Source organism: Protopterus annectens, chromosome 4.part0, assembly GCF_019279795.1.
Source record: "Protopterus annectens isolate FY-2018-M chromosome 4.part0, PAN1.0, whole genome shotgun sequence".
Taxonomy (NCBI): domain Eukaryota; kingdom Metazoa; phylum Chordata; order Ceratodontiformes; family Protopteridae; genus Protopterus; species Protopterus annectens.
This window is the reverse complement of record NC_056733.1, coordinates 1,619,041,634-1,619,068,799: the sequence shown is the minus strand read 5'-3', so window position 1 is coordinate 1,619,068,799 and position 27,166 is coordinate 1,619,041,634. Positions and strand designations below refer to the sequence as shown.

Genomic DNA, 27,166 nt, shown 5'->3' with positions numbered 1-27,166 from the left:
TCTTCCATGTCTCTTTTCATGTAGTCCAGGGAGGTACGTCTCAAGTCATTCACACCAACATGGACAATGACAGAGTCATATTTGTACTTGTTGTGGAGTGACTTGAGTGCATGCATGATGTGGCAGATCCTGGCACCTGACAGGCAGCTGACTGTAATTTTCTCCTTGTTCAGCCTGGTGAGTGGGACATCAGTGTGCCTGACTATAGAGTCACCTATGACTAAAGTGTTGGGTACGTTGTCTTGCCTTGGGGTGTTGTTGGGTGGCACACTGGTGTTGTGAGCTATGTGACACTTTGGTTGTGATTGGTGTTTGTTTGCATTTCAGCTTCGGAGATCCTTGTTGCTTGGGCAGGTTAATGTTAAGGGCCTCCACATAAGTGGGTTTAGTGTTACTATGTGTGGATGTTGGTGGCATGAGTTTTGAAGGGCTATGTGTTGCTTGAGGTGTAGTGCAGGTGTTAACCTTCTCCTCTTGACCGTCTAGCACAATCTTGGGTGGAGAGAGTTTTGCTTCCAGTTTGGCTATGTAAGTGCAGCTCTTGCAGGTTGTAGTGTTGGGTGGTAGTTGGAGAGGGTTGTCTGTGTACATGAGGCAATTGCTGCATTGCCCCATTATTCCCAGATTCACCAGGTGGACAGGAGAAATCACCAGAAGCTGACCCTTGGACATGCCTGCTTCAGTGTTTCTTTTGTAAAGTACAAGAGCTGTTTTACCTTACCTTGGTAAGGTACTTTGCAGTTATAGGCTGTTTACTGCCTACAATTAATTTCTCATTATTAACAAAGAGAGTTGAGTGCTTGTATCAATTTAAGGCTTCCTAGTGCTTTCCAGCAGGTTTTAGAACAAGTGCTAGTCACAGGGATTCAGATTTTAGTGCTACTACTGAGAAACCAGCTAATTCTACGGGAAAGTTTGAAGAGCAGACTTTCTGGCACCGTGAATAGTTTAAAGTGCTTGACTAATAAGCTAATAAAAGTTCAGGAGAGCAGAGTACTAGCAGATCTAAGGGAAAAAAATTGAAGAGCACCACTCAGAAGCTTACAAAAAGTCCTGGATACAGCAAATCTGTATCTGGGCTACACTAGTGCCAGGAAAGATAGGAAACATTTTTTTTTTTAGTAGAAAGTGAAGAGGCAGAAGATAATGAGATAATTCAGTATGCAGAAGCTAAAGGGGTGGGCCTTTGCTAGGTTCTCATTATTAACAGTAGAATGAGCTGATGCAATGTGACTGGGTGGGAGTGTCCAGTATTGACTTAATACCAGAGGCGGGTAACTCAAAGCCTCCAAGACAAAAAGACCACAAGAACTGGGAGGGTGACGGGGGCGGCTCGTGCTATTGGACTGCAGCCCTCCCAGCTGTAAAAACAAATAAATATATTAAATAAAAACAATAAATAAAATTTAAAAAAAAAAACGCGAACTCCCGGAACATTGCACATGCGCACACGCATTTCCCAATATCCAGACTGCTGGTGAACCAGTCCGGAGCATGCGCACAGACTCCAGACTGTCTCACCAGCAGACCGGATTCAGAAGACAGCAAGTACCTCCAAATATCACAGAAGTCTATGCAGTTGTAACTGCACAGACTGGAAGGGGATCAGACTGCAACGTCCGCTGGCTGGTACTCTCGTCGCGTGAAGCACTCTGCTCTCTCTCACGGGATTTACTGCTGCAGGGACCATTGGATTATGTATTCACATGGGTATTCATTACTGATGGACCATTGTACTTTCACGGGACTTACTGCTGCAGGGGCTGCTTGGACTTTGATTCAGGGACCGTTTTGACTGGCTTCGTTGCTGCAGGGACTGGCTTGGACTTTGATTATGTATTTCAGTTACAAGGTAGGTGTGTGTGTGTGTGTGTGTGTGTGTGTGTGTGTGTGTGTGTGTGTGCGCACCCCTTGCTATAAAGTTTACAATTGTCTTTATTCTCAATGGTGCAGCTAGAGAGAGAGAGATAGGTTTTAAAGAAGTGTGCATTAGACAAGTATCGTGCAAGAGTTAAAGACTGCCTGCATGGGCACTGAAAGCAATTATTGGAAGGCTGTCATTTTAAATAGATATAAAAATTTGCTTGAGATTAGGGCATTCGTTTAAGGGTGTGTAATGCCATCGTCTCTAATATATCTAACAGAGTAACGTTAAATGATTTTCAGTTGGGGAGTGGTGCCATTCATTTTCTTTTACCTCTGACTTGGCTTTTTGTAGCCATGCTACTTCAAGATCATTTTGATTGTGAATCCTGCTCAGTCTCTCTTCCAGGGATTGCAGTTAATGGAGTTGGAAATTCAGTGGGGATCACCTATGGGGATGTTCTTAAAAACACACAACACAAGTAAACTTCACTTTCTGGCCACAGTGATCTTGAGTGAATACTAAAAGTGCTAACTGCAGAGCATTTGCATGATAGGAAACGAAGAGGAGTTTTGCTTGCTTACATATGTTGTGTTCTGCAGAGACAAAACTTAAGGGTATTCAGCATGCCTATCTTAGAAGGCTGTGTAACTACACTATTATGTGCAAACCAGATCATCAGTGGAAATGTTCTGTTCTGAGCTTCCAACAGAAGACTTATAAAGTTATTGGCAGGAATTAAGCTGAACCAATCAACAATGTGGAAAACCTGGCACCTTGTAAAAAGCTTTTTTGGTTGAATAAAATGAGGGTATGAACATTGCATATGTAGTTTTGAAAGCTGTAAGTGGGATCACTGATTTTTATCTAGTAAAGAACATATTTGTAAGTATTCTTATAATTTCCCCAATGTAACACTTTTTAGAATTATTCTTCAGGCCCATGTGACAAATTCGGAAGATCTGAGTTTGGCAAATAAATTCAAGATCAGTACTTTATTTGGATACCACTACAGTCCAGTCTCCCAGCAGTCTCATCTGGGGGTGCTGCTTCCTGGGTTCACAATTTAGGATTATTGTAAGAATTTTACATATTGCGTACAAGGCTTGGAGTCTTAATTTGTATTGCTGTATGGAATTTGTACACTTTTTGAAATCTTTTTTGTAGCTCTAGGGTTCATTTGACATAGAATTGATCAATTTGCATGTCATATTCATAAAGAAATTGGACTCAAGCGTTTCTGAAGAGCAGACTAGCATTTTAAAAGTTGAGCACTTAAAGTGTAGTGGTTCATGGCATTGCACCTAATATCACTCGTTGCTTGTAAATGTGTGTCCTACAGCAGCAGATGGCATTTCTGAAGACTACTCCCTGCTTGTATATAGTGGAGAGGGATGCTGTACATGCTACAGAATGTGTTGTGCAGCCTTGCAGATTGAAATTGGGAGTTCTATTAATATGCTTTCTTTGTAAAAGTAACCTTTTGTTCTCACTTGCTCACCTGGATCCTTGGAAGGTGCATTGTAGAGGTAAGAGGGTTGGCCACTAGGTAAAGTTTGTATGGAGAGCAGAGGTGTTTGTCATGCCAGTCCTTGTTTCTTGTAGCTGGGGTCAAATTTTTGGATGCATTAGATTTGAGTGCCAGTAACCTGGATCTGTTTAGAAACCAGTGTTCCACACTTTTAATTCATTATCTCTCAAGTCTTATGTGGATTGAGCAAGAGTTCCATTTCTTGTAAGTCACAGCATGTTCTATGGATCTTATTTGTATCCATCTCAAGTGTGTGGGTGTTGAGAAACCACAAAGCTTTGCTTGCTTTCAGCACATAACACATGCCTCATTGCCTATCCTAGGCCTAATGGCTGTACCTATTGTAATGCCTCATGCAAGATTTTATACACGTTAATAAGAGATGTGTGTGTAAGGGTCTGAAAAGTAAATTGAAGTATCCCCAAAGATTGAAAGTTGTATTTTATTGGGTTGCTGAACATTGGTTTAGTCTTGATTTTTCAAGGGTCTTTCAACATGAAAACCTGCCTTGGTATGGAGCAGATAGTCATCTTCCCATTGGTGGAGAGGCATTGTAGCAGGTGGGTAAATAGTCTTTCACATTAGTGTCATGGAGCTTGAGTAGTTCACATTTGTTTTTAGCACCTTGCTGTTGGTTTGGCATTTGAAATGGGGAGGATACTTTCTTCAGATTAAATGTGAAGACATGAGAAGCACTGAGTGGACTATTCCATCATATGGCTGTGTGTGTGTGTGTGTGTGTGTGTGTGTGTGTGTGTGTGTGTGTGTGTGTGTGTGTGTGTGTGTGGCCCAGTTGCTGTGGCTAGATATTGAACATGTAACCTGGTGGTTGTTAGAGATGAGGCTTGAACCCTGTACCTTGAGTGCAGGTAACAAGAGCCTGAATTCCCTACCCACCACCATTTATGAAATTATGCAGATTTTTGCCTCATATTTTTTTCTGTTTTGTTCCTCATAACATCTATGGTTTCTGAATACTTAAATTCTGAGATATTTGATGGTGCAGTGGTAGCATTGTTGCCTCACAGTTACAGGTTCTCAGGTTTGATTTGTGGTTGGGGTGCCTTCTGTGTGGTGTCTGCATGTCCTCTCTGTGTTTCTGTGGGTTTGTTCTCATGTTACAAAGACATGTGTCTGCATTATTTCTTCCTGGGCCTCTGCTGAAAATAGTTTTTTGTTCCATCAGACTTTCCTGATTAACAAATGTTAAATAAATAAAATTGACAGGCATTTGAATTTCAGACTTCATATTCTTCAGAAAGTACATAGTAACACAAAACCTTTCTATTCTAGCAATTTTCTAAGTTTATAAGATGAATATTTGAAATTTGTCCCTATTTTTGGGACTGTATTCACCCATTATTGGCTTCATCCATGCTTTTTGTGCTGAGGTTGACAGCTATGGCAAGAACTGAATTCAGTGAATATGTTTGAGGGCTGTATCCCCCCCATTACTGAGTTTTTTGTCCAGGCGTTTTGTGCTAAGAGGTTGACAGCTATGGTGAGAACCAAATTCACTAAATGATAGCCATTTAAGTTTCAGTCTTCCTCTCTTTTACAAAGCAGCTGATTTGGCATAGTGGTATGTTGCTCTGACTTTTTGCACAGGGACCTGGGTTCAAGACTGGGGAGTAAAATGTATGGTGGTAACACAGCATTTTATTCTAGCAACTTTCCAAGATTATACAAGCAATGATTAATGTGTCCCTGGTTTTTGGGCTTTTGTCCCCCAATAAATGTTGGCTTTTTCCAGATTTCTTGTGCTGCAACGTTGAGATACAGTTGAGTATTGAGTAGATTGTAGAAGGAGCTGAGAGCTGCAGGGGAAGAGAAGTTTAGTGCAGCTTATGCTGAGTCAACTTGAATTGTTAATAGCACAACAGGATGTGTACTTGCTTTTGATGCAGAAGGCTGTGGGTTCTACTCCCACAAGGGGTGGATGCTGCCGTACTGAGAATGTCCTCTTTGGCAAAGATACTAGCTATGAACCTGTTATCAGTTTGCCATCCATTTCCAATTGCAATATTACTAGCTTATCATTTTTTAATGTAATATAGACAATTTATTTCTCAGAGGCAACAGACACTTTATTTGTAGATGAAACAATGAAATATAAAGTTGTTTGCTAGCCGCACCCTCTTCATTAGTTACAGATCTCTTTAATGCGGAATTATTTAGATGGCTTACTTCTGCAGAGATTGTGCATATTTACTGATACTGGTGGATTGTATAAGTTTGAGTAGACTTTTTTTATGATGGAAATGTTTTCAATTGGGCAGTTTTATCATTATTGGTGCATGCATTTTGTTTTATTGCTTACTGGAAAAAATGTTCAAAACAAACTTAAAATGCCCTCTAACAACTGTACTGTATAATACAAGAAATATAATTTAATACGGTCAGGAAGGTGTATCACACAACACGTGTATGTTTTGTGTGCAAGGGGCCTATCATTTGAAAACATCCCAAAGTTAATCTTTATACTACCCAAATGTATTTTCTTTGAATGTGGAGTTCACTGCTGTTTCAATGAATGTGAGTTTCAAGGGCAGAGTTTTAATGCTGTCTAATTTCATTGTCAGACTGCATTGCTTTGTTTAGCAGATGTTTTAGTGTTTGTGCTGTAAAATACAAAATAAAACTTTCAAGTGAAATCCAAATCATCGTAGAAGTAAAGCAGTATATACACATTGCAGTGTTTATGGTAAATGGGGCGAAATAGCCAAGTAATGGAACATTGGAATGGCTGCAGGGGGTGGCTCCATTCGACCATGATTTTGTGAGGGGGAAGGATGGCAAACTCAGACAGCCCCAGCTCAGTTGAACTATACCTCTCAACTGTCCAGAGTTTTACAGAATGAATAGATTGTTGCTTCTTCTTTTTGGTTTGTTCCTCATAAAATGTGTGGTTTTCTGGCAAATCATTTAGGAATTAAGTCACTAAATAATGACAGACATTGAGTTTCAGACTTCATAACCTTCAGAAAAATACATGCTAAAGCAAGACCTGTTCTATCAACTAAGTTTTTACAAGAGCAATTTTTAGTACTGTTTGTATGTTCCCCCAGTATATTTGGCCTTGTCCAAATTTCCTGCATTAACAGGTTGAAAGGTATGTGCAGATTGCTTTATAGAATTGGGCATATCCAAACCTCTCAACTGTCCCTGATTTTGGCTCAGAATGTTGCTCTCCCTCTAATCCCTCTGCAAAATGTCAATTTTGGAAGAAAACATGGAGGGTTTACAATTAATAAATAACTGTAATAATCAGAGTTATAGATTACTTTTATTTCAGAAATGCATGTAGATTCATTTATTTTTGCAGATGCTCAAGCTAACAGTACTAATATTAAAAAAGTGTCACTTTGACAGGTTCCCAGCTGTATTGTGTGGCTATTTTAGATTTTTGCATCACTTTTTTGGTCCATTTTTCATAAAATTTTGGTTTTCTGGCAAATTAGTGGCAAATCATTAAAGACTGAAGTAAGAAAATGACAGACATTTGAGTTTCAGATTTCATACCCTTCAGAAAATTCATACTAATGCAGGACCTACTATTCTATTAGAAAGTTTATAAGAGCAATCTTTAAATATTGTCCTTATTTTTGGGCCTTTGTCCCACTTCTGTGTATGGCTTTGTCCAGATTTCTTGCTCTGAGGTTGAGAGATATGACAAATGTGTCAGGGCCATCACAGTCAGACAGAGACATTTCAAGTTGTGACATACTTGTTGCACCCCACTCCCCCATGTAGTGACTCTGGATGTGTCCAAGCAAGGCAAGGAGCAGTTATGCAGTTTGTGTGCAGAGCACCCCCCCCCCCCCATCCAAGGTAGACACAAGTACTACAGTGGCTTTTCATCTGTCCTTGCTTGATTTTGCAGAATGTTCTGGTTTAATGTCATATTTTTACTGTTGATTATGCTTATTATTCAGAAAGTGTCAGTTGCTCTGTGTTTAACTAGCAATGCTTTCATAACCATCAGGTAAGCTTGCCTGAGATTGTAAGATGCAAATAAGCTTTAATAAGCCCACTATTAAAGAATTACCAACATTGAAAGTCTTTTTGTTGTTGCCATGCAGAGAATATTTACATAACTAGATAACGTATAAGCCTCGGGTATTGAAATGCATAAGATAGTATTTAATTATTTTTATTTTACATTTGTTGACCGGGCTAGTCTAACTGGATACATGTCCATTTTCAGTAGAGGCCCGGGGAGATAAGCTCCACTTTAAACTAAAATAAATGAAGACAGAACAAAAGTCCAAAAAAAATCTAAATACATATAAATGAAGATTTTCTTCAACAACTTGAATTATACAGAACTAAATTATACAGACTGTGACTACTGAGTTTAACAAGGCAAAATACAGTACTATAACCATGGGAAAGTGATTGATATTCACCATAAGTATATTGGGTAGGAATGTACCTTTACAATGATGTATATAGGTTGTAAAAAATATATAACACTGAGAAATAAGAAAATTATTAAATATATGTACATAAAGAAGTAATTACAGTCATAGTGAAAGAAATAGTTGGTCTATATGCAAGGTGGAAGACGTGCTCACTGCAGAAAGAATGTTGTAAAGAGCATACTCATTGATAGTTTCTTGGGAATTAGATATTAAGAAGGGAGTGAGGGATGAATTTACTAATTCTGCAAAGTGGGTTATTGGAGGAGAGGTATAGAATAATGTTATACTTGGGGGGGGGGGGGTTAGTCAGGGTTAGTACAAGGACATAGCCATTGTATTTTTAGTTGAATTTGTAGTTGCTTTTTAAAGAGTGGTAATGATGAGAGACATGTAAGTTTAATGGGAAGCTTGTTCCAAATCGTCCCCACTGAATTAGAGAAAAGAGAATCACCTGCCTTGTTGTGGGATTTCTGGATGGTAACCAGTAGTTTATTTGCTGAGCGAAGGGTAGTAAAGTTTGTGTAGGGGGAGATGAGGCTACTGAGAATAGGAGTATTTCTAGGCTGGTACAGAATCCTGTGGGTAATGGAGAGTTGTTGAAATTCTAGCAGGTTATTTAGTTCTAGGCATCCTAGAAGTCTGAGATTTAGACAGTGATGAGTTCTAAATGGGGACCCAGTAGCAAACCTGGCAATATTGTTATAAGAAGTGGTCAATTTGTTTAGGTTGGTTTTGAAAAGATTAGTATAAATGGGTGAGGCATAGAGGAGGGTGGAGATCAGATGGGTCTGGGCAATAGTAGATCTGGATTCTGGGGTTCAAAAAGGTTTTATTCTATACAAGGATCCAAGTTTTCTGTTTACTGTTTTAATAGTGGCATTAATATGTGAGTCAAAGTTGAGGTTGTGGTCAATCAGTACACCTAAGAGTTTGGTAGTTGGGTCAGGATCTATGATTGTACCATCGATGGATGTAATAGAGAATAGTTTGTTTTTTTTTGGCATTTAGGAGTAGGCGACGTTGATGGGAACCAGTGTTCTACTAGGTTAAATACTGTTTGGGTGATGGACTGGAGTTCAAATGAAGTGGATGCTTTACAAATCAAAGTTGAGTCATCTGCGTATTGAATATGGAGAAGAGTAGAGGTCCCAGGATGGAGCCTTGAGGGACACCAAGGGTAATAGGGAGATGTTTGGATAGGTTATTATCCCAAAGGAGAGCCTGCTGTCTGTTGTGCAAGTAGAACTTGAACCATTGTAATGACTGTGTGTCAAGTGAGAATGAATTGAGTATGTTGAGAAGTATTTGATGGTTAACCATATCAAAAGCTATATCAAAAGCTTTAGATAGGTCAATGAACAGAGCAGAGGAGAGCATGTTATTGTTACAATGTTTATTAATGCAGTCTGTAAACGATAGGAGAGCAGTGGTGGTACTGTGGAATGGTCTAAAACCATGTTGACAGTCAGCTAGAAAATTATTTTGGAGAATGTGGTCAAGAAATTGTTGATGGATGCATTTTTGATTTTGGCTAGTGGTGATAGTAGGGCTATAGGCCGAAAGTTAGAGAGTTCGGTTGAGTTACCATCCTTGTGAAGTGGGATTATGTGAGAGATTTTCAAGAGTGAAGGAATGGAGCCTTCAGTTATAGTTCTATTGATTAGGATAGAAATGGGATAGGCAAGAACCTTTGCAGCAGTTTGAAGGTATTCAGGTGGTAGGAGATCAGCTGAGGGAGTACAAGGTTTAAGTTTATGAAGTAGAGTATATATGAGGGCTGTAGGAATAGGTTTTAAGTGAAAGGTAGATGATAAGGTTGTTAGGGAGGATGAGAGGGTAGAGTTAACATTTGGTAAGGTTTTAGCTAGAGATTGGACAGTTTCAGTAAAAAAGGTATTGAAAGCATCAGCAATCTGGTTTGGAGAGTTTTGAGAGAGACCAGATGGGGTTGGTGTTTTGGAGTGGCCTGGATGTAAAAGTTTATTTATGCCTTACCAGAAGGTTTGGGGTTGATTATGGTGCTTTTTCTGGAGTTTAAAGAATTTTTTTTTATCCTGAACTATTGATTTTTTGGTGGCATTTCTTAGCTGTCTAAAGTATTGCTGGTGAATTGGGTCTTTAGTGTTTCTCCATTTGGACCAGATTTTATTTCTTTGTAGGATTTGTTGTCTGGTCTCTTTAGTAAGCCATAGGGCTGCTTTGCTTCTAGTTCTTATAGTGTGTGAGGGGGCATGGAATTCAAGAATTTGTAGGAATTTGGGGTTAAAATAGTTTGGAGTTAAAATAGGATACTGCTTCATCAAGTGGCAGGTGCCTTAAGGGTGACCAGTCACAGGCTTGAAGTTCTGCTTGAAAGGTTGCTGGATCAAAATTGTTTTTGCTGCGGGTAAAGGTAGTTTGGTTTGGGATAAAGAATTTTTGTCTAGATAAATAGGTAAGTGAATAGTCACTAATATCATGAATGATGCCTACTTTGTAAGAGAGAGGGTGGCTGTTAATTAAGATCCAGTCTAATATACTTTCTTTGCAGCTGGGTTTATGGATTCTGGTGGGGGTGGTAATAGTTTGGGAGAAGCCATAGTGGTTTATATGAGTTATGGGTTTATGAGTGGTGTAGGTGTTCCAGTCTGTATTAAAGTCACTGAGTACAATGGTTTCCCGAGGGAAGGATGTAGAAAGCCAGCAGAGGATACTTTCTAAGATGCTGATGTTATTGCCTGGGGTAGGTAGGAGCATATTATGTATATAGATTTAGTAGTATTGAGCTGGAGCTTGGAGATAAGAATTTCCACATTAGTATCTAGAGGTGGTTGTACTAGTAAAGAAGTGACCTGTAAATGAGATTTGTGCAGTATTGCTACCCCACCACCCTTTTTGGTAGTTCGGTCTAATCTCAAGATATTATAACCAGGTGAGAGTATTTCATTGTATTTTCTAACAGGTGTAAGCCAGGTTTCTGTTAAGCATAAGATATCAAAAGAATGTGTATCTAGTAGTGCGTGTAGTTGGCTTACTTTATTGTTAACACTCCTTATATTGAGATGAGCTATGAGTAGAGAATTTGGGGTTATACAGGGAGTGAAGGGGGAGAGGGGTGTCTCAGGGTGTTGCTATCTGGTCCTGGGTTGGGATGAATGTCCCCATGAAGGAGAGGATGTCTGTAGGGACTATATGGATGCTTCAGTAGTTTACTGCAATTAAGTTGTGATTTCCTATATTGTGTGAATGTAAAATGGGCTACTCTGTGGTATTTAGGTGATAAATAGGTTGAGGTGAATGTTATGTTAGAATGGCTTTGGAATTCAAGCTCATTTATTAGTAATGTTTGTTTTAGGGGTTGGTGAGATGACAAAAGGTAAGGGTATAGGGTATAGAAAGGATGGATAGTAATGAAAGTAGGAGAGATAGTTTTATACATGTGAGTGTATAAGTTAAGGGCATGGTGTAGGAGATTATAGAATGTAGTTAGGAATTAGGAGGTAGGAGTAGAGAGAGTGTGGAATATAGAAATATGTAAGAGGTAATTGAGAGTAATTGTCAGTAATGGAGTGGGTGTGTAGATGGTAGGTCTGTAATGAGTTGTGGATAGCTATTGGATAGGAAGGAGGGATGTGGCTTTATAAGTATAAGAGTAGGACCACTTGGGGTGGTTGAGAATTGGGGGTAGGGTAGGGGAGCGGAGTGAGCCCGCAGGGCAAACGGAGTGGGTTAGAGCAGGTAAGTGAGAGTCTACAGAGACAATCAGAAAGCAGCAGATTCCTGAGGCATGTTAAGTATATCCAGGTAAATAGAGTGCGGTAAAACAGGTGAGAGGTAGAGAATGTTGGTGGAGTAGAAGGAAGAACACAGTGTAGCTAGATAGTGGGAAGAGAAAAGGTAACAGCAGAGTGATACAGCAAGGAGATTAGCAATTAGTCAAGGGATGAGAGCTGAAAAAGTATTCAGAGCAGATATTTGGGAAGGTGGAGAACGAGGTATAACCCTAGAATGGATTAGGGTGCCACCTAGTGGGCAGAAAGTATAATACAGCAATGGTATATGTATTAGAGATGGCTAGAAGAAGGAGTACAGATAAAAGATAGCAAGGGGAGAAAATATCAGATTGCTATTGGGGTTCAGAGGAGAAAAATTGCTGCTGGTTTCCCTACTCGGTAGCTTAGTTTCTCTTGATACCAGGTAAGGTATAAATAAATAATACAGCTTAATAGGTAGGTCCAAGGTGGGACATACTTTCTTAGTCCTTTTAGTAGCTGGGAACAAAAATAAATGTGCTGGGGCAACAGGTTTCTTTGGCCAGACGTTGGGATGGTTGAGACAAAAAATCAGAAAGGGGTCCTGAAAGACGAAGCAGGTCCCTTAGTACAGGATAGGAGGTAGAGAGCTAGGAGGAATCGAAAGCTAAAAATTAGGTGTTAAGACAAACAATTAATATATGCTGTACTATAAAAGCAATCAGGGTAAGACACAGGTATATTCAAGTAAAAATAGACTATTTAAGGATGCAATGGTCTGTAACTTAAGTTAACATTTTCAGATAGTTGCAGAGACACAAGATAAGCAAGCAGTTATATACAGTCACAGCTGTGATTCTCTTTCAGTAACAATTCAAAGAGCAAGTAAAATGTAATTCATACAAATCACTGTTCTAACAAAGCACTACTAGGAGTTAATGTAATTACTCAGGATATTTTGGACTAGTTCCACAGAATAGTGTGCAGGTAACAGCCACTTAATAAATGTCTGTTTCTCCCACCTTGAATGTTCACAAGATTAAGTGAGAAGTCCTAGCTTACAGGACAGGTGCCAATTATGATATAGCTTTTTAAGGTAAAATAAGGTTCACTCAGCAACAAGTAAATGGCCAGGATGATATACAATGCCTTTCTGGGGGAGGGGGGTTGCTATTAGAATAGGCAGACCTAGATTACTGGAGAGTTACCAGCAGGAGTGCTAGGCAAGCACTTGTTGATTGAGGTCAGAAGGTAACTCTCTTAGTCATTGTAAGCATTTTTATTAAAAAAAGTAAATTAATCCAACATTAGAGTGAGAACGATAACTCAGCTTTGCTGGATAGCCAGAAAGGAAAGACGGATAGAATTACAGTACTTTAAGAAGCTCATTACCTTTGTTGGAGACTTTCAGTCATCTGTGCAGGCTTTGCCCATAAACTAAACAGAATGGCAATCTGTCATGTGTGGTCCATAACCTGTGCAGTAATCCTTTAAGGAATTAATCTTGAGCTTGTTTCTTGTTTGCTGTTCATTTTTTACTTTGATCATGTTTTCTCAATGAAGCAAGTAGATAGTTGTTGTCAGGCAGCAGGTCTTTTTTGGATAAGAAACATTTTTACAAGTAGGGGTATCACAGAGATTGCTACTTTCAGCATGTTACTTGGTAAGTTTTATAAAGCTGAATATAAATAATAATTAGAACTGCAGTGCAAGGAGAAGTGGTTTGAGTTGAGTGCTGCTTGTTTTTCTTGTACTTGATTTTGACTGGCATTCCAGTAATGTATTTAAAAAGTAATTTCTTTTTTTCATGCCTCACAGCCTTTTTGTTTCCATCTAGATATATTAAGTAAGCTGTCATGCAGCTAATACATTGAAATATTCTTCTACACTTCACATTGTCTTGATTGGACTCTCATAATGATGGTTTGGCACCCAGGGTGGCGTATGTAATTAAAGTTCCAGTTTTTGTGGTTTTGAGCATAGCCCCTCCCCTTTTGTTAACCACACCCCTTATTGGCCCCACCCACTCAACTGTCTTCTGCAGCCCCCCTTCAATTTGAACTCACCAGCCGCCACTGGAGGGTGAGTGGGAAAAACAGATTACAGAGGTATTAAATCAAAAGTGCAGACAATAAATGAGAATAAACTCATCTTTTCTCAATATCACAGGTGGTAGTAGGTCAGTCTCTCTGCAGCAGCGTGAGCAACAGGTATATGTGATTTAAACTACTGGCTATTTAAGGCACAGGACAGAAACCAGACCAATTATCTAAACAATAACAGATGCAGGAATGCCTTGGCTAGATAAAACCAGTAAACCTTCTCTCACTAAGAAAACAATTTAGGCCTCTAGACAAAGGATTTCACCACAAACCGAGGTCATCACTAAGAGATATTCAGCTATATCACACAACAAGGAGAGTAAAAACAGTTGTATAGATTACAGAGATATTAATTCAAAAGTGTAGACAATAAATGAGAATAAACTCTTATCTTTTCTCAGTATCACATCTGACAGTACACACACACAGTCATGCTCTTCACCATCCACAGCAGTAGACAACAGAGATGCAGGATTTAGAACAGGACAGCGGATCAGAGAAATAGATGGATCAGAAAGAAATGTAAGTTCATATCTAGTTAGACGTGCAGTCAAGAAGGGATGAATTTCATTTTAAGTAATAAAGATGGTTCAGAGTGAGGGATAGCTACTGTAAGATCCTACTCTGAGATATTAAATGACCAAGACAGTGTACCTCAGGTAACCATAGGTGTCATTTTTTTGACACTTTGTGTCCTTTTCCTTCAGATGCAAGGTATCCTGTTGACATTGCTGAAAGGAATTTGGTGCTGTCAGTAAATCATTTGCATATTGTTCCAACAAACCCACCCAGAAATGTCACATTCTCCAAATCTTTTGTAGAATTTGACAAAATAATGCAGGAGATTTAGTATATCCTTGTGGCAACCATGTCCAGGTATATTGCTGTCCCTGATAAGTAAAAGCAAACAGAAACTGACTGTCAGGGTGAATTGGTATAGAAAAGAATGTTGTGTCTTTCGGCTTTTCCCAGTTAGGGGTTGCCACAGCAGAACTCCGGTCCGCTAATGATTGGCAGTAGATTTTTACATGCCGAGTTGCCGGCCCTGACGCACAACCTTCAACGAAGGTACGCCCATTCACGCATGTCTCCACACAGAAGACGCTCTAGCTGAGAATCGAACAAGACAACGTCTTAGAATGCTGAACATAAATCTAGTACAGAAATGTAACTAGCTGTAGGTGGTATGCAACTCAGTATTGTTGGTGGATTTGGAACAACAGGAAAAGTAGGCAGTACTGCATTATTTATAGCCCTTAAGTCTTGTACAAATCTGTAAGTATCCTTCCCTGGCTTTTTCACTGGAAAAATAGGAGTATTACAAAGACTTTTAGCTGGTATTATTATTCCTTGCTGTATTAGAGACTGAATTGCAGATTTGATTCCCTGGTGTGCTTCTGATTTCAGTGGATACTGTGGAATTTTTATGGGGGGGTTTTGATAGATTCAAGTTTATTTTTACAGGTTTTGCAGATTTTAATATACCTACTTTATTAGCATGTTTAACCCACAAGTTAGCAGGTACCTGCTGCAGCAGTTTTCAGTCTGTATGCCTTCAAATGGCTTTTTATTTTTTTTTAGCTTTTGCTAAGAATTGTAATAGTTCCCCCTTTATTCTGTTGGAAATTCTTGATACACCCCTTCTGGTGTACAGTAAATGGTACAACCCAGCTTACATAACAAAATTGTTCTAGTAGGTTTACTGGTGCAGTAGTACTCAAAAGGAAAGAATGTTTTTCTTTGATCAGACCTAAAGAAATGGTTAAGGGTTTTAAAATAGGATACATAACAGTAGCATTTGTTACACCAACTGCCTTTACTTTGTTTTTATACTAGTATTTAACTGAAGTAACTTTTTATACAGACCTAGTGTTGCCAGTTCCACCAATAATAGAATTGGCTTTGCATTTATTTTTACTTTATCACAGGGTCTTTTTTTTGATTCAGTGGCAGCAAAGGGATTAAAATTTATTTTTGATTTATTACCCTGCCATAGTCAGTGCGGTGATTTGCAGCACTTAGTATGGACTTCTAAGTCTTTTTCCTGACCGTGTATAAACACTTGCTTCATTTGATTTTGTACAGGGTTTGCAAACCTTGCATGAAGGCAGCCGCAATAGGTGGTTTGGCTTGTTCAGTTGGGTCTGGTATTTCTGAATGTTTAGCAAACACTGCTTTAAGATGACTGATAATCTGCAGGGGCTTTCTCTTTATTTTGCCTACATACCTGACACACTTTTGTAATTTAACAATGCTATCCTTTTATCTATTAGTGCATTTCCTGTGGGAGTGAAATTTTATTTTAGCCTTTTCAAGTAACTGTATTCTTATTTAATTTAAAGTAACATCCTTGTAATAGTTTTTTTTTAATTCCTCCTTAAACCTTCATGGATTTTTTTTTCTTTCATTTAGAAAACATTTAGACATAGTATGCAAATTAGCATAGCCCCCCCACCTTTTTTTTTTAAAGGTGCCAACAAAAAAGTCTTCTGCAGAGGCAATAGCTTCTTGTCCTACCCTATCATGTGAGTACTTGTGATGAGTCACAGGAGTGTCAAACACTAGTGCTCCTGTTGGAAAGGTAGAAGCTTGTTAAGAATGATAAGAAGAAAGAAAGAAAAAAAAACTTTAACTGCAGATGCCTGTTTTAGTGATGAGAGTTGAACAGGAGAACTAAGTTCAGATGTAACAGTACCACACTGAACATGTGTTCAGAAATGTAGAGGTCTGAGAAACAGCAGAATCTTGTATAGGGGCCACCCGCACCGGTACATATGGGGGTAGGGTGCATTAGCTACTGGAGGATTATCATTCTCTTTAGATGTTTCTGCTTTTTGGCCATCCTCAGTTTGTTTCAAACCTGCTAAGACAGAATAAAGGGATCATTTTTTACTGGTCTGTACTGCCTTTTTAACCTCTTTTACTTGTTGCAACAATTTTTTTATTAACATCCTGCAACCCTCTTAATTCTGACTCCTTTTCCCTTTTAAGTGCTTCACTGTACCAAGAATAAAATGCTGTAATTTGTTCCTCACTTACTTTTCTTTTCTTCCAAAATACATTTTAATGTCAGCAATTTAGTCTTATCATAAGTTCCATTTAATGGAAATACCCCACCAGCACAATTCTTAGTAAGCTGAAACCAGTTATGCAAATATTTACAACTTTCCTTCCCATAATTAAAATACATAAAACATGCAGGCGTTCCCTTTTCAGGGATTTGATCTTGCTTGCTTATCTTTGCTCCCAGTTTCTTATCTTATAAATAAGATGTTAGGCTTATCTTACAACTCCTGGATCCTGACAGTTCTGAAGACAGAAAATAACTGTAGTAATCCACACACCATACAGGGAAGGAAAGGTAGAAAGTCCGTCAGCATGCAGCAACAGAGGAGAGGTTCTGATCAGTCTTTTCCCACAGCACCCCCTTGCTTTCGTCCCTGCGGGAGCTCAAAAGTTACATCTCCAGCATTGCAGTCAGGATAATGGGGCGGATAGGTACTGTGTCCAGAACTGACCACTTTTTTGGACCCTATGAGGATACTTTCACACAATCACACTAAGTCCCTAGGTGCTTTGGGCTCTTGAATTTATTTTAACAATGCATACCTCTACGTCCTGTCATGCAGTAGGCTCATGAGTTTGTTTTTAACAATATGTAGTCTATGTCCCAATCATGCTATGGGCTCATGAACTTGTTTTAACTTTGCAGTCTACGTCCCAATCATGTGGTGGGCTCATGAACTTGTTTTAACTTTATTTTTAACTTTTTCTTTTGTTTCTCCCATACATTCATACATTGACAAAATAAAAACATCTCTCATACTTCTTCCCTTTTAATCCTGAGGGTACCGCCCTCGACACAAGGTGCCTCCTTGTGTTAATTTGTCCTTTACTGTATGTGCCCATAAATTTACTATAATCATTTGCTATGGGGTCCTCCCACTATTCCAAAACCAAACAAAATAATTATCACAGGTGAAGGAAAATAGTCAGCTCAATGATAGAATTCCAAAGCTGGTTTAATAGTCAATTCAAACACACAAACGCAATTCCACACACAAATTGCTAAGACTTCATCAGATGCAAACAATTAATGAACCATCTCAATTATATAATCCATTAGCTTAATTAGTCAAGTCCTCCGATGAGAACCATTGTCTCAATAAAGCATGTCATGATATTGTCAGATGTCAGCACAGATTTGCTCTAGATGTGGATACAAAAGAGAGCCCTTTCTTTAAAATAGTAACCTGCTCACTAGTAAAATTAAATATTTTCAGTTAGCAAAGTGCAATATCCAGGTTGCTGTTTTAAAGAAAGGACTGTCTTTTGTAGCCACATCTAAAGCAAATATCGGGCAGTATCATTACAGTCATGGAATGCAGACTAATCTTTTCTCTGTTCACAAATCAATGACATGCTTTATTGAGACAGTGGACTGTATTCTCATGGGTGGATTACTTGAATAATTAAGCTAATGGATTATATAATTGAAATGTTTCATTAATTGTTTGCATCTGATGAAGTCTTAGCAACTGAGATGAAAACGCTGTGTGTTGAATTGTGTTTATGTGTTTGAATTGACTATTAAACCAGCTTTGGAATTCAATCATTGAGCTGACTATTTTCCTTCATCTGTGGTAATTATTTTGTTTGGTTTTGGAGTAATTGGTATTTAAGTACCTGCTCCAGTGTTATTTTTGGTCCTTTCACTGTTACTTGTGTACTTTACAAACAACTCAGTCAAACAAAAACACAGTCATTCCCTTATACTACAGACACAGTCATGCACTTACATTTTGCTAAAATTGTCTTAAAAAAGAAAGAAAAATGGTCTTGTCTCATAACAATACTTCTTAACTTGGATGCCCACAGACAAACTTTGGTACTATCTTGACAAAAGAAAATCTGTTAGAACTTCCGATCAGGTGCTCATTTCTTGTGAAGATAGTAAGGAGGGGCAGCCTGTGCCAAAGCAGATTGTTTCTAAATAGTTGTCTCAAGTTATTACCTTTTGTTATTCCCACCACAACAAACCTTTTCCAGGCAGAATCAAGGTACACTCATATCAGGGCATTGGCAGCAGCAACATGGTCCTGTCTGCATAACTTTTACAAAGCACTATAAACTAGATTCCTTTTCCAGGTCTCGGGCAGGGTTTGTTAGGCCATTCTCCAGGGGCTCCTGGACCCTTAACTTTCATCTCCTTGCTGTTCTAAGCTATGGCAAACTACTTAGGATACTGGATCAGTGTAGAGAACATTGTACAACTGTGTAAGTAAACTTTCCATAAAAGTAAATCTTCAAATGATCATTGCTGTAGCAGTCACAGCCTTCCTCTAACTCCCTTATTTTTTTTGGGGGGGGGGGGTTATGCAAGGCTGTGGACATTGCTTTTGCTTTTTGTAGGAATGTCCTCTCAGGGCATAGCTTCCTTCTCTTAGCTGGTATAAAAACCATGAAAGGCTTGATGCCAAGTCTGTCTTTTAGTAAGCTCAGGTGAAACTGTCATATGGTTTGGGTGTGTGGAAATTGGCCTGAAACTTTGGAAGCTGGCCAGCTCTTGTATCCTTTCCAGGATGTAACCTATTAACTTTGGTTACTGCAGCAGTGATCATTTGAACATCTACAGTTTTACGTTTACTTAAACTACTATGCTTTTTCAGTTGTATTTACCATTCTAGAGTGTTGCATGCTTCCCACCCTTTGTATAATTTTCAGAATTGTAAACAGCAACCATTGTATCCTCTTACACTGCTTTGTAGAATCATAAGATTAAATTTAGCATCTCTAAGTTTCTAGTCCCTACACCGTGCACTCAACAGTTTGTTAGTCTTCACCTTTATTCTTTCATTTTACATAGCATTGTTCTGTCTAAGGATAATTATCTACTAAATAATGTTTTCCTTTGTCCTGTTAGGGTCATGGACAAGTATGTTTCCATTGATTCCCCTTCAGAATGCAGAATTTTACATTTTTGTCCATTCGGTCCATGCTGCTATCGGTCTGTTAATAGTAGAAGCTGTAAGAAGTCTCTGAATTTTCCCTTCCCGTCTAGGACTACCACATGCAGTATCAAACCCATAGTAACACAAATATATTAAACTGTATTGGTCTAACTGTTGGAATCTGTGGCACTCCTTTGCATGTTTTGTTTTTTCATAACAATTCTACAGCCATAACCACTGCTTGTTAAGTACTCTGTCATTTGGGGCTCTATCATTAGATATTTACATTTTTCCTCAACACTGCTGTGAGTTACATTGTCAAGCTAAACAGAGTAAATGTAAGATATTACTCATTTTCCCTTGACTATAGCAGAGATCTTTTTTTTTCATTTTCCTTTTCCTTGTTTCTTCCTTTTTACTCTTTCTCCGTGTTCTACTTCCTGAAGTTCACAGGATTTGCACACTTTTTTCATTTTACTTCCTATTGTATATCTTCTAGTATGCTACATTGATGCATACCCACTCCTTCTTCCCCTGAGAAATAAGAAACTTGACACATAGGTTTTATAAGACTTTAAGATTTATTTTGGACAGATGGGTGTGGACTGTAGAACCAATATGAAGACATTTTACAGCTTTAAGTAACAAAAAAAAAAAAACTGAAACTTATATTACTACCTGCAATTTAGTCTCACTGGCTATTAGAGCATCTGTATGATTGATCTGGCTGCCATGAGTAGCCTAGTTACAACAGTACATGGATAGAAAGAGTCTTATGCAGTTACTTTTTATATTTTGCTTTACAGTTACTGGAAGTGAACAAGCAGTGGGATCGCCAGTTTCGTGCTGCAAAGCAACTATATGAACAGAAAGTAAGATACAATATGTTTTAAAAATAATTTATTACAATCAGTTCTTGTGACAGTAGTTCCGATGTATGCTATTTAATTATTTGTACTAGGAGGTACAATGTGTGGTTTAATGTTCATCACTCAGTGATGCTTATCTTTTTGAAGCAGATACAAACAAAACATTACAGTGTGCCTTTTAACATTTTAATGTGAATCTGTTTTTGCTGTCTGTAGAAAGACTGGTATTTTATTAACCAGAGGAATTTGTTTTTGAATCCTTAGGGCCTCTTTCTTATTGTAGCATTTGATCTGTCTCTGAGAAATAGTCTTCAAAAACAAATGAGTTTTAGACTGCAGGTAGAATATTAATTTATTGTAATTGTTTTCTTTTAATGCAAGGCAAATTCAGATCTTACAAAAAATAAAAAAATGCAGGAAGTTGTTTAAAATTGTATTAAAATATACAGACTTTAAATTGTTGACATTTTTCTACTTTATAGTACTTCATCACACATCTTATATGTAAACTAATTTGATGCATTTAACATATGAATTAGTGTATACCATTAACAAGATAGCCATTCAGTCAGTGCTTTTTTACTTTATAGTACTTCATCAGACATCTTGTTTTAATTAATTTGATGCATTTGGCATATGAATTATTGGTGCCATTAATAAGATAGCCATTCAGTCAATACCTTGAAAGTATGCATTTTAGCAGAATGGCAACCGGGCCATAATATTCTTTCAATTCTAGTTTGGTCATGATCATTCCTATCACATCCCTGGGACCCAATATTAATAAATCAAGAGAATAAAATTTAAGTTTAAAAAGTATTCATAATGCAGTATTTCAAAAAGCATTATTAACATTCTTTTTTCTTAAAACACAGACACATTCACAAATATTTTCACATAACTGTGTCATCACCTTACCCTCCCTCTGCAGGTAGTGTGTTTACATGTATAAGTGTTATATGTATGACATGAAGGCAGATGTGAAGAATTGTGGATTTTGTTGAATTTTGAAAAGGTTGTTGAATCTCTAAAGCACCATTAATGTATAATAAAAATATGTGGTTTATAGTTAAATATCTAAGCACTAAATATTAAAAGTTAACATTTAAGTATATAAGAAAACATTTGCCAGTGTTATTATTTTCAAAGTATGTGGCATATAGTTAAATATCTAGGGCATTAAATAGTAAGAGTTAAGATTTGAGTATATTAGATAATATTTGCCTATGTTATTATTATCAAATATTGTCTTCAAAATGTTAATATTCTAGGAAAAATAGCCACTGTAATCTTCAGCTTGCCATATCACCCAAACTGTTTCTGTTTACTCAGAATCCTGTGCCCACAACCGTTATTCACAAATACCAGAATAGTTTTATAACAGTGCTTACCATCCCATATATATACTTTTAATACAAATCTTATGATAGCCGTATATCATTTTCTTCACACCAGCTTAATACTCCACCTCTTCACTGCAGTGTCAACATCTTTTATTGTCTGGTTCTTTGAATTTCTAATCACTAATCACACAGTCTACTATTTATTTGACAAACCCACTAATACACCTCTGCAAATGTCAAACATCTACTAAATGGGGTCTATATTAGAACATCAAAGTTTCAAAACTTTGAATGTTCTAATATCGACCCCTATTCAGCAAAAGCTGAAAACATTGACCATACAGAACAACAAATTTTTTCCTAGGGAAAAAAATTTGCTGTTCCAAAACACATACACACAACACAAGCACACCAAACAAACAGCAATCCACACACATACACATAAAAATCTTACACCTAACCCTGCACTAAACTATACACACACCACTAACTATCCACTTACCTTAACCCAAACCCTAACCCTAAGGTCCGTCACTATCGTACACTAACCTCACCCGCTCCCTAACCCTAACTCACCTACCCCGCCCTAACCCTCACGTCCACACAATCGCACACTTACCTGACCCACGCCCTAACCCTCATGTTCACACAGTCGCACATATACCTAACCTGCGCCCTAACCCTAACTTACCTAACCTGCCCTAACCCTCACGTCCACACAATCGCACACAAACCTAACCCGCACCCTAACTAACCTAACTCGCACTCAATCGCACACTTATCTGAACCCGACCTGTAACTTTCCACCACAGCGCTGAAAATACTAAAGCAACAGAAATGGACAACCAAATTCTTTCCCTAGGAAAAAAATTGGTTTTCTGTTGCTTTGATATTTTCAGCTTTCATTGAATAGGGGTCGATATTAGAACATTCGAAGTTTTGAAACTTTGATGTTCTAATATAGGCCCTACTAAATGCATAAGTATCTTTTATACTGTAATAGTTTCCTTTATTTAATATGGATGTAAAATGATTATCAAATGTATGCGTAATTTGTTAATGTTTCGAGTAGCTCCACAAGTTGGGGAATGCTTTGTGCCATGGTAGAATTTATAGTAGTGCACTATGTGTACATTATTAGCCTCATTGACACAAAATTTTCTGGAATTGCATTATTTTTCCTTAGAGTTAGCATTCTGTAGTGAGTGAATGCCATATTGGTTTGCACTGTAGGGAAACTCTAGTGGGCCTAAAAAATATTGTTGCCTTTTCAAAAAAAAAAAAAAGTAATTATTTAAAAGTAAAGTCACTGTATTAGAGCTTGCCAGATTAAAATAATGTGTGTAAATAATCTTTTCATTGTTAAAAGAAGTTGCATTTATTTGCTTTTTCAGCAAAATATGTAGAGAGAAAGAGAGACAATGTATGCAGTAGTTTATATAACTGCATTTGCTGCTGTAAAAATTTAGTACAGTTGGCAAAACTGAATCTTAATTCACAAATGTGTACTCTGTTATAAAGTCTACTACTTAAAGAAACCAAGCCACATGATGATGCCTAATTTGAGTAGTCAGTTGTTGGGACTGTTCTTTCCCCTCCCTCCTCACATGGGGATGTAACTGTGAAAAGATAAAAACCTCTTCTAAAATTCAAGCAAAAGCCACAGATAATTCAGGTAATTTGTAGAATGAATACAAGCTGATTGCTGGGATATATCCTTCAAGACAAATCTGAACAGTTATAATGCTACCTGTAAGAACCATGAATATTTTATTTTGGGATTAAATACCAGAAAAAGTTCGGGCTCAGTATATTTTAGTCAGAACCAGTAATTTCTACTTTAGATGTTATATTTTTTGAACATTTTCTGTCTCCCTGAATTTTTTTCAATTCCTTGTGCAAGTTTGGTACTGTTTGCATGTTTATTTAAAAGGAAAACATTTATGTTATTATATCAAGTAAAGGAGTTTATCTTTTTTTATTGCTGCCTGGGTTCGATTGCTTGTCGCTGATATATTACAAAGTAACTTAAATGTCTATACATTTTTTCTGGTACCTACTGCTATTTAGTGTCTGCTCAATAAACAGACTTTTCAAAGCTAATTGCTAGTATTTAAATATTTCAAGGTTGACTTATTTTTAAAGGTAAAGAGTAAGTTGTAGATTGTTTTGAGTCACTGGTGACAGTGATACAGTAAACTGGGAAAGAAGGATGTCAGTACTGGAGAGTTACATTTGTATGTGGGGTAGGCCTGTGATGCCACTAATAAGATTGCATTGTAAGGTACTAAGCTGAGTCTGAGGACGTGAAATCTCAGGGATAAAGTGATTTGTAATTCTGAATGGTAGCTGTATAGAGTAAAGCTTATTTGAATGCAACAAGTATTGATCATTACTAAAGGTAGCAGTGCACATTAAGGCTAGTTGCCATATGTATATTTAAGGATGCTAGAGGTGGGGTTCAAATTCTATGTTGCTGGTTTTCTTGCATATTAAATATTGATGACAATGATGTGGAAGTTTGAGTTTGAATTTGAGCCTCTTGATGGCAACAGAAATGTGTTCTTAGTAAAAAGAGAACTAGAATGACAAGTTTGGCTGTATAAATACTAAACCCCTGGACTAAACACCAAATGTTGTATTAAAAGTGTTCTACAATTACAGAGCCTAAACCACAAACTGATCTGCTTAAAAAAAAAAAAACAAAAAAAAACTCAATGGCTTCCATTAGAGATCCACAATCTAAGTCAAGTTTCCACCAGAGAATAACATTGCGTCAGGTTTACTGTATGTTAAGTTATATCATCCGTTTTTTTCTTTTTTGTTTGTTTGTTTTTTTACTCATATAGCATTGGTTTATCTTCCCTACAATTCCTTGGGACACTTCTCCAAAATTATACTAGTCAGGTTTACTGTATGTGAGTTCATACCTTCATTTTTGTACTCCTGTATAATTGTTTTATCCTGCATACAGCTGCTTGGGAAACTTCTCAAGAATTCTGCTAGAAATTCACTATCAAGTGTCACCTAGAGAGCAAGATTCAAAGTCAAATTTATTATGATTTTATGGTGTATTGTCATCATTTTTGCTTTTTCTGTATTGTTTTATCTTCCCTACTACAGACTGAAATAACATTATTATTAACTCTTTTCAGTACAGTAGTTTTAACTCACTTCAGCATGTTTAATATTTTTGCACAATTCAACAAGTGTGTGATTCATAGGATAAATCAGAATCTAAGAAAGCTTGCAACAAGCAAGCAAAAATACAACTATTTTAACAGATTACTAACAGGCTCTGTTAAAAGATAATTTGTCACTTGTGAACCTATGGTATCTTGTAAATTATACCTGTGCACTGCTTTTCATAGCTGCTTTGAAAATGAAATTTGTATATTGCTGTGTATGTAAATGCAACCTCTGTATTATTGTACAACACTCCTACAGAAGTCAAATTGTATTAACCTCTGTCTTGATTGTATTACCCAATGGATGATTCTAAAACCCTGTTTCTACTGTTAAGAATCAGATTTTTTTCCTCTGTAAATTCTTTGTAATTGTAATGTAGCTGGTCTCTCCAGGCCTCTCAGAAATTGGGCCTGACTGCCTAGTCAGATCATCCTGGTAAAAAAAAAAGGCAACAAACAAACAAATAAGGGATGTTGTTGTTTTGTTGTTCTGGCAGTTTAAAATTATTTTAGTTGGTGAATATGTTTTAATATCAGTAAACACAAAAAAACTGAAAATGAAAATAAGGAGCGCTGTACAAGGGACCCCCATAAAGCTGTGCTATAAGGGACCATAATCAAGTGTGACCTCTAAAAAAAAAAAAAAAAAAAAGGCAAGGGCATATTTTCATAACATCAAAACTTATATATGAAAAGGAATGGTGTTTTTAAAACTGAATAATATAATCTGAGTACAATAATCTGAAACTGACAACTGATTACAGGGTCCAATAGCAAGTGATTTGGTAAAACAGTGATGTTTATTGACCACAAAACATGTATGTAAACTTTGTTTAAGTTTAGTTAGGTAGCAACACGTGCAATTGATAGATGTTGAGTTTAGAAATAAAAAAGGACATATTTTAGGGAAATGAGCAATGGACAGTAACAAAGTTTATCAATACACATTTCCTAAGGTTGGGTGGTTGGGTGCATGGGCTTACCAAGCACTACTCTTGAACATCCCCATGCAAATAAGAATGGGTTTAACATCCCATCAGAGGTCTTCATTCTGAGCAGGAGAAATGCCCCCATGCAAATGAGGATGGATATAACATCCTGTCAGATGTCTTCATTCTGAGCAGGTGAAAGGCCAGTTGAGTGGAACTGGGTTACCCCAGAGTGTGTTACTCTTCGGTAGCAGTATTTATAGCTGCAACATGTTTATAGAAAGTTTAGATGCAAGAACTAGATCTGAAGTCTTCAAGGAAGAATGCACTTATCCCAATAAAACCTGTAAAATGAATGATCTCTAGTCAGTCTCTCTTTTGGCAGAGGAAAATTTGGAATTGGATTTATTTTGTTTTTAGAAATAAAATAATTCCGTTTTACAAATTGCTCTAAATAATTTTTCAAAACCCTTTTCCTTTGGGATGCGATGCCTGAGACCTTCCATTCTGCACCTGGTAGATTGCCCTTGCACTCTTGAAAATCCTATGTTGGAATTTCAATTTGTTATGATGCATACATCCCTGTATATAACCAGGTTGGATTGAAGATCCCGGTGTCCCCTTGGGTGATCAGTTATTGTCAACAGTCATATTCTAAGTATGTTAGGTGTAAGATAATAAATGCATTATTTGTTAGTCTTACTTCTTCCGAGACTCGCACCCTGTCCTTATGTTTTTGTAGATATAAACATGAAATATTCTTTTAGTATCTCAATATTTCTTCTCTATGATCTTCTATCTGTTTTTATTTAATTTGGTAAGGTATTCCCCTACCTTTTCATCTCTCTGATCTTCTAACTGTCTTTATTTAACTTGGTAAGGTCTGCCCCTCCCTTTTTTCTTTTTAAAATAGCTTAATCTGTTTCCCTTTTGACACCATCTGCCATTTCCTTTTCTGTATGAGTTTTTGCCTTCCTCATTGACAGGCTACTTGCTTCTGTAACCCATGTCTCTACCACTTCTTCCTCCCACCACTTCCCTTTCACTCCTCCTATGCAGTCTGTCTAATTGTTAGTCTCACATTCCTGTATAACCACACTGTACTCTTTTGCCTTTTTCTTACTTATCTGTGAATCTAAGTTATAGCACTCTTGATTCATTTATGCATTCCAGTCACTCTCCTAGCTCTGAAAGTAATCAGTCCTCATGAACTTATCTTAATTTTTTTCTCCTA

The 27,166-nt window shown here is 37.5% G+C and overlaps 1 protein-coding gene across 2 annotated transcripts in view; it reads left to right on the top strand.

The window, feature by feature from the left end:
• The window catches only part of TNIP1 (TNFAIP3 interacting protein 1), a 739,301-nt gene that overhangs the window by 451,222 nt on the left and 260,913 nt on the right, over window positions 1–27,166 (top strand). For both annotated transcript variants that reach the window (XM_044069404.1, XM_044069403.1), the window contains exon 10: window positions 20,410–20,475. In XM_044069404.1, the coding sequence (XP_043925339.1) occupies window positions 20,410–20,475 (66 nt within the window). The remainder of the gene's footprint in view (window positions 1–20,409; window positions 20,476–27,166) is intronic.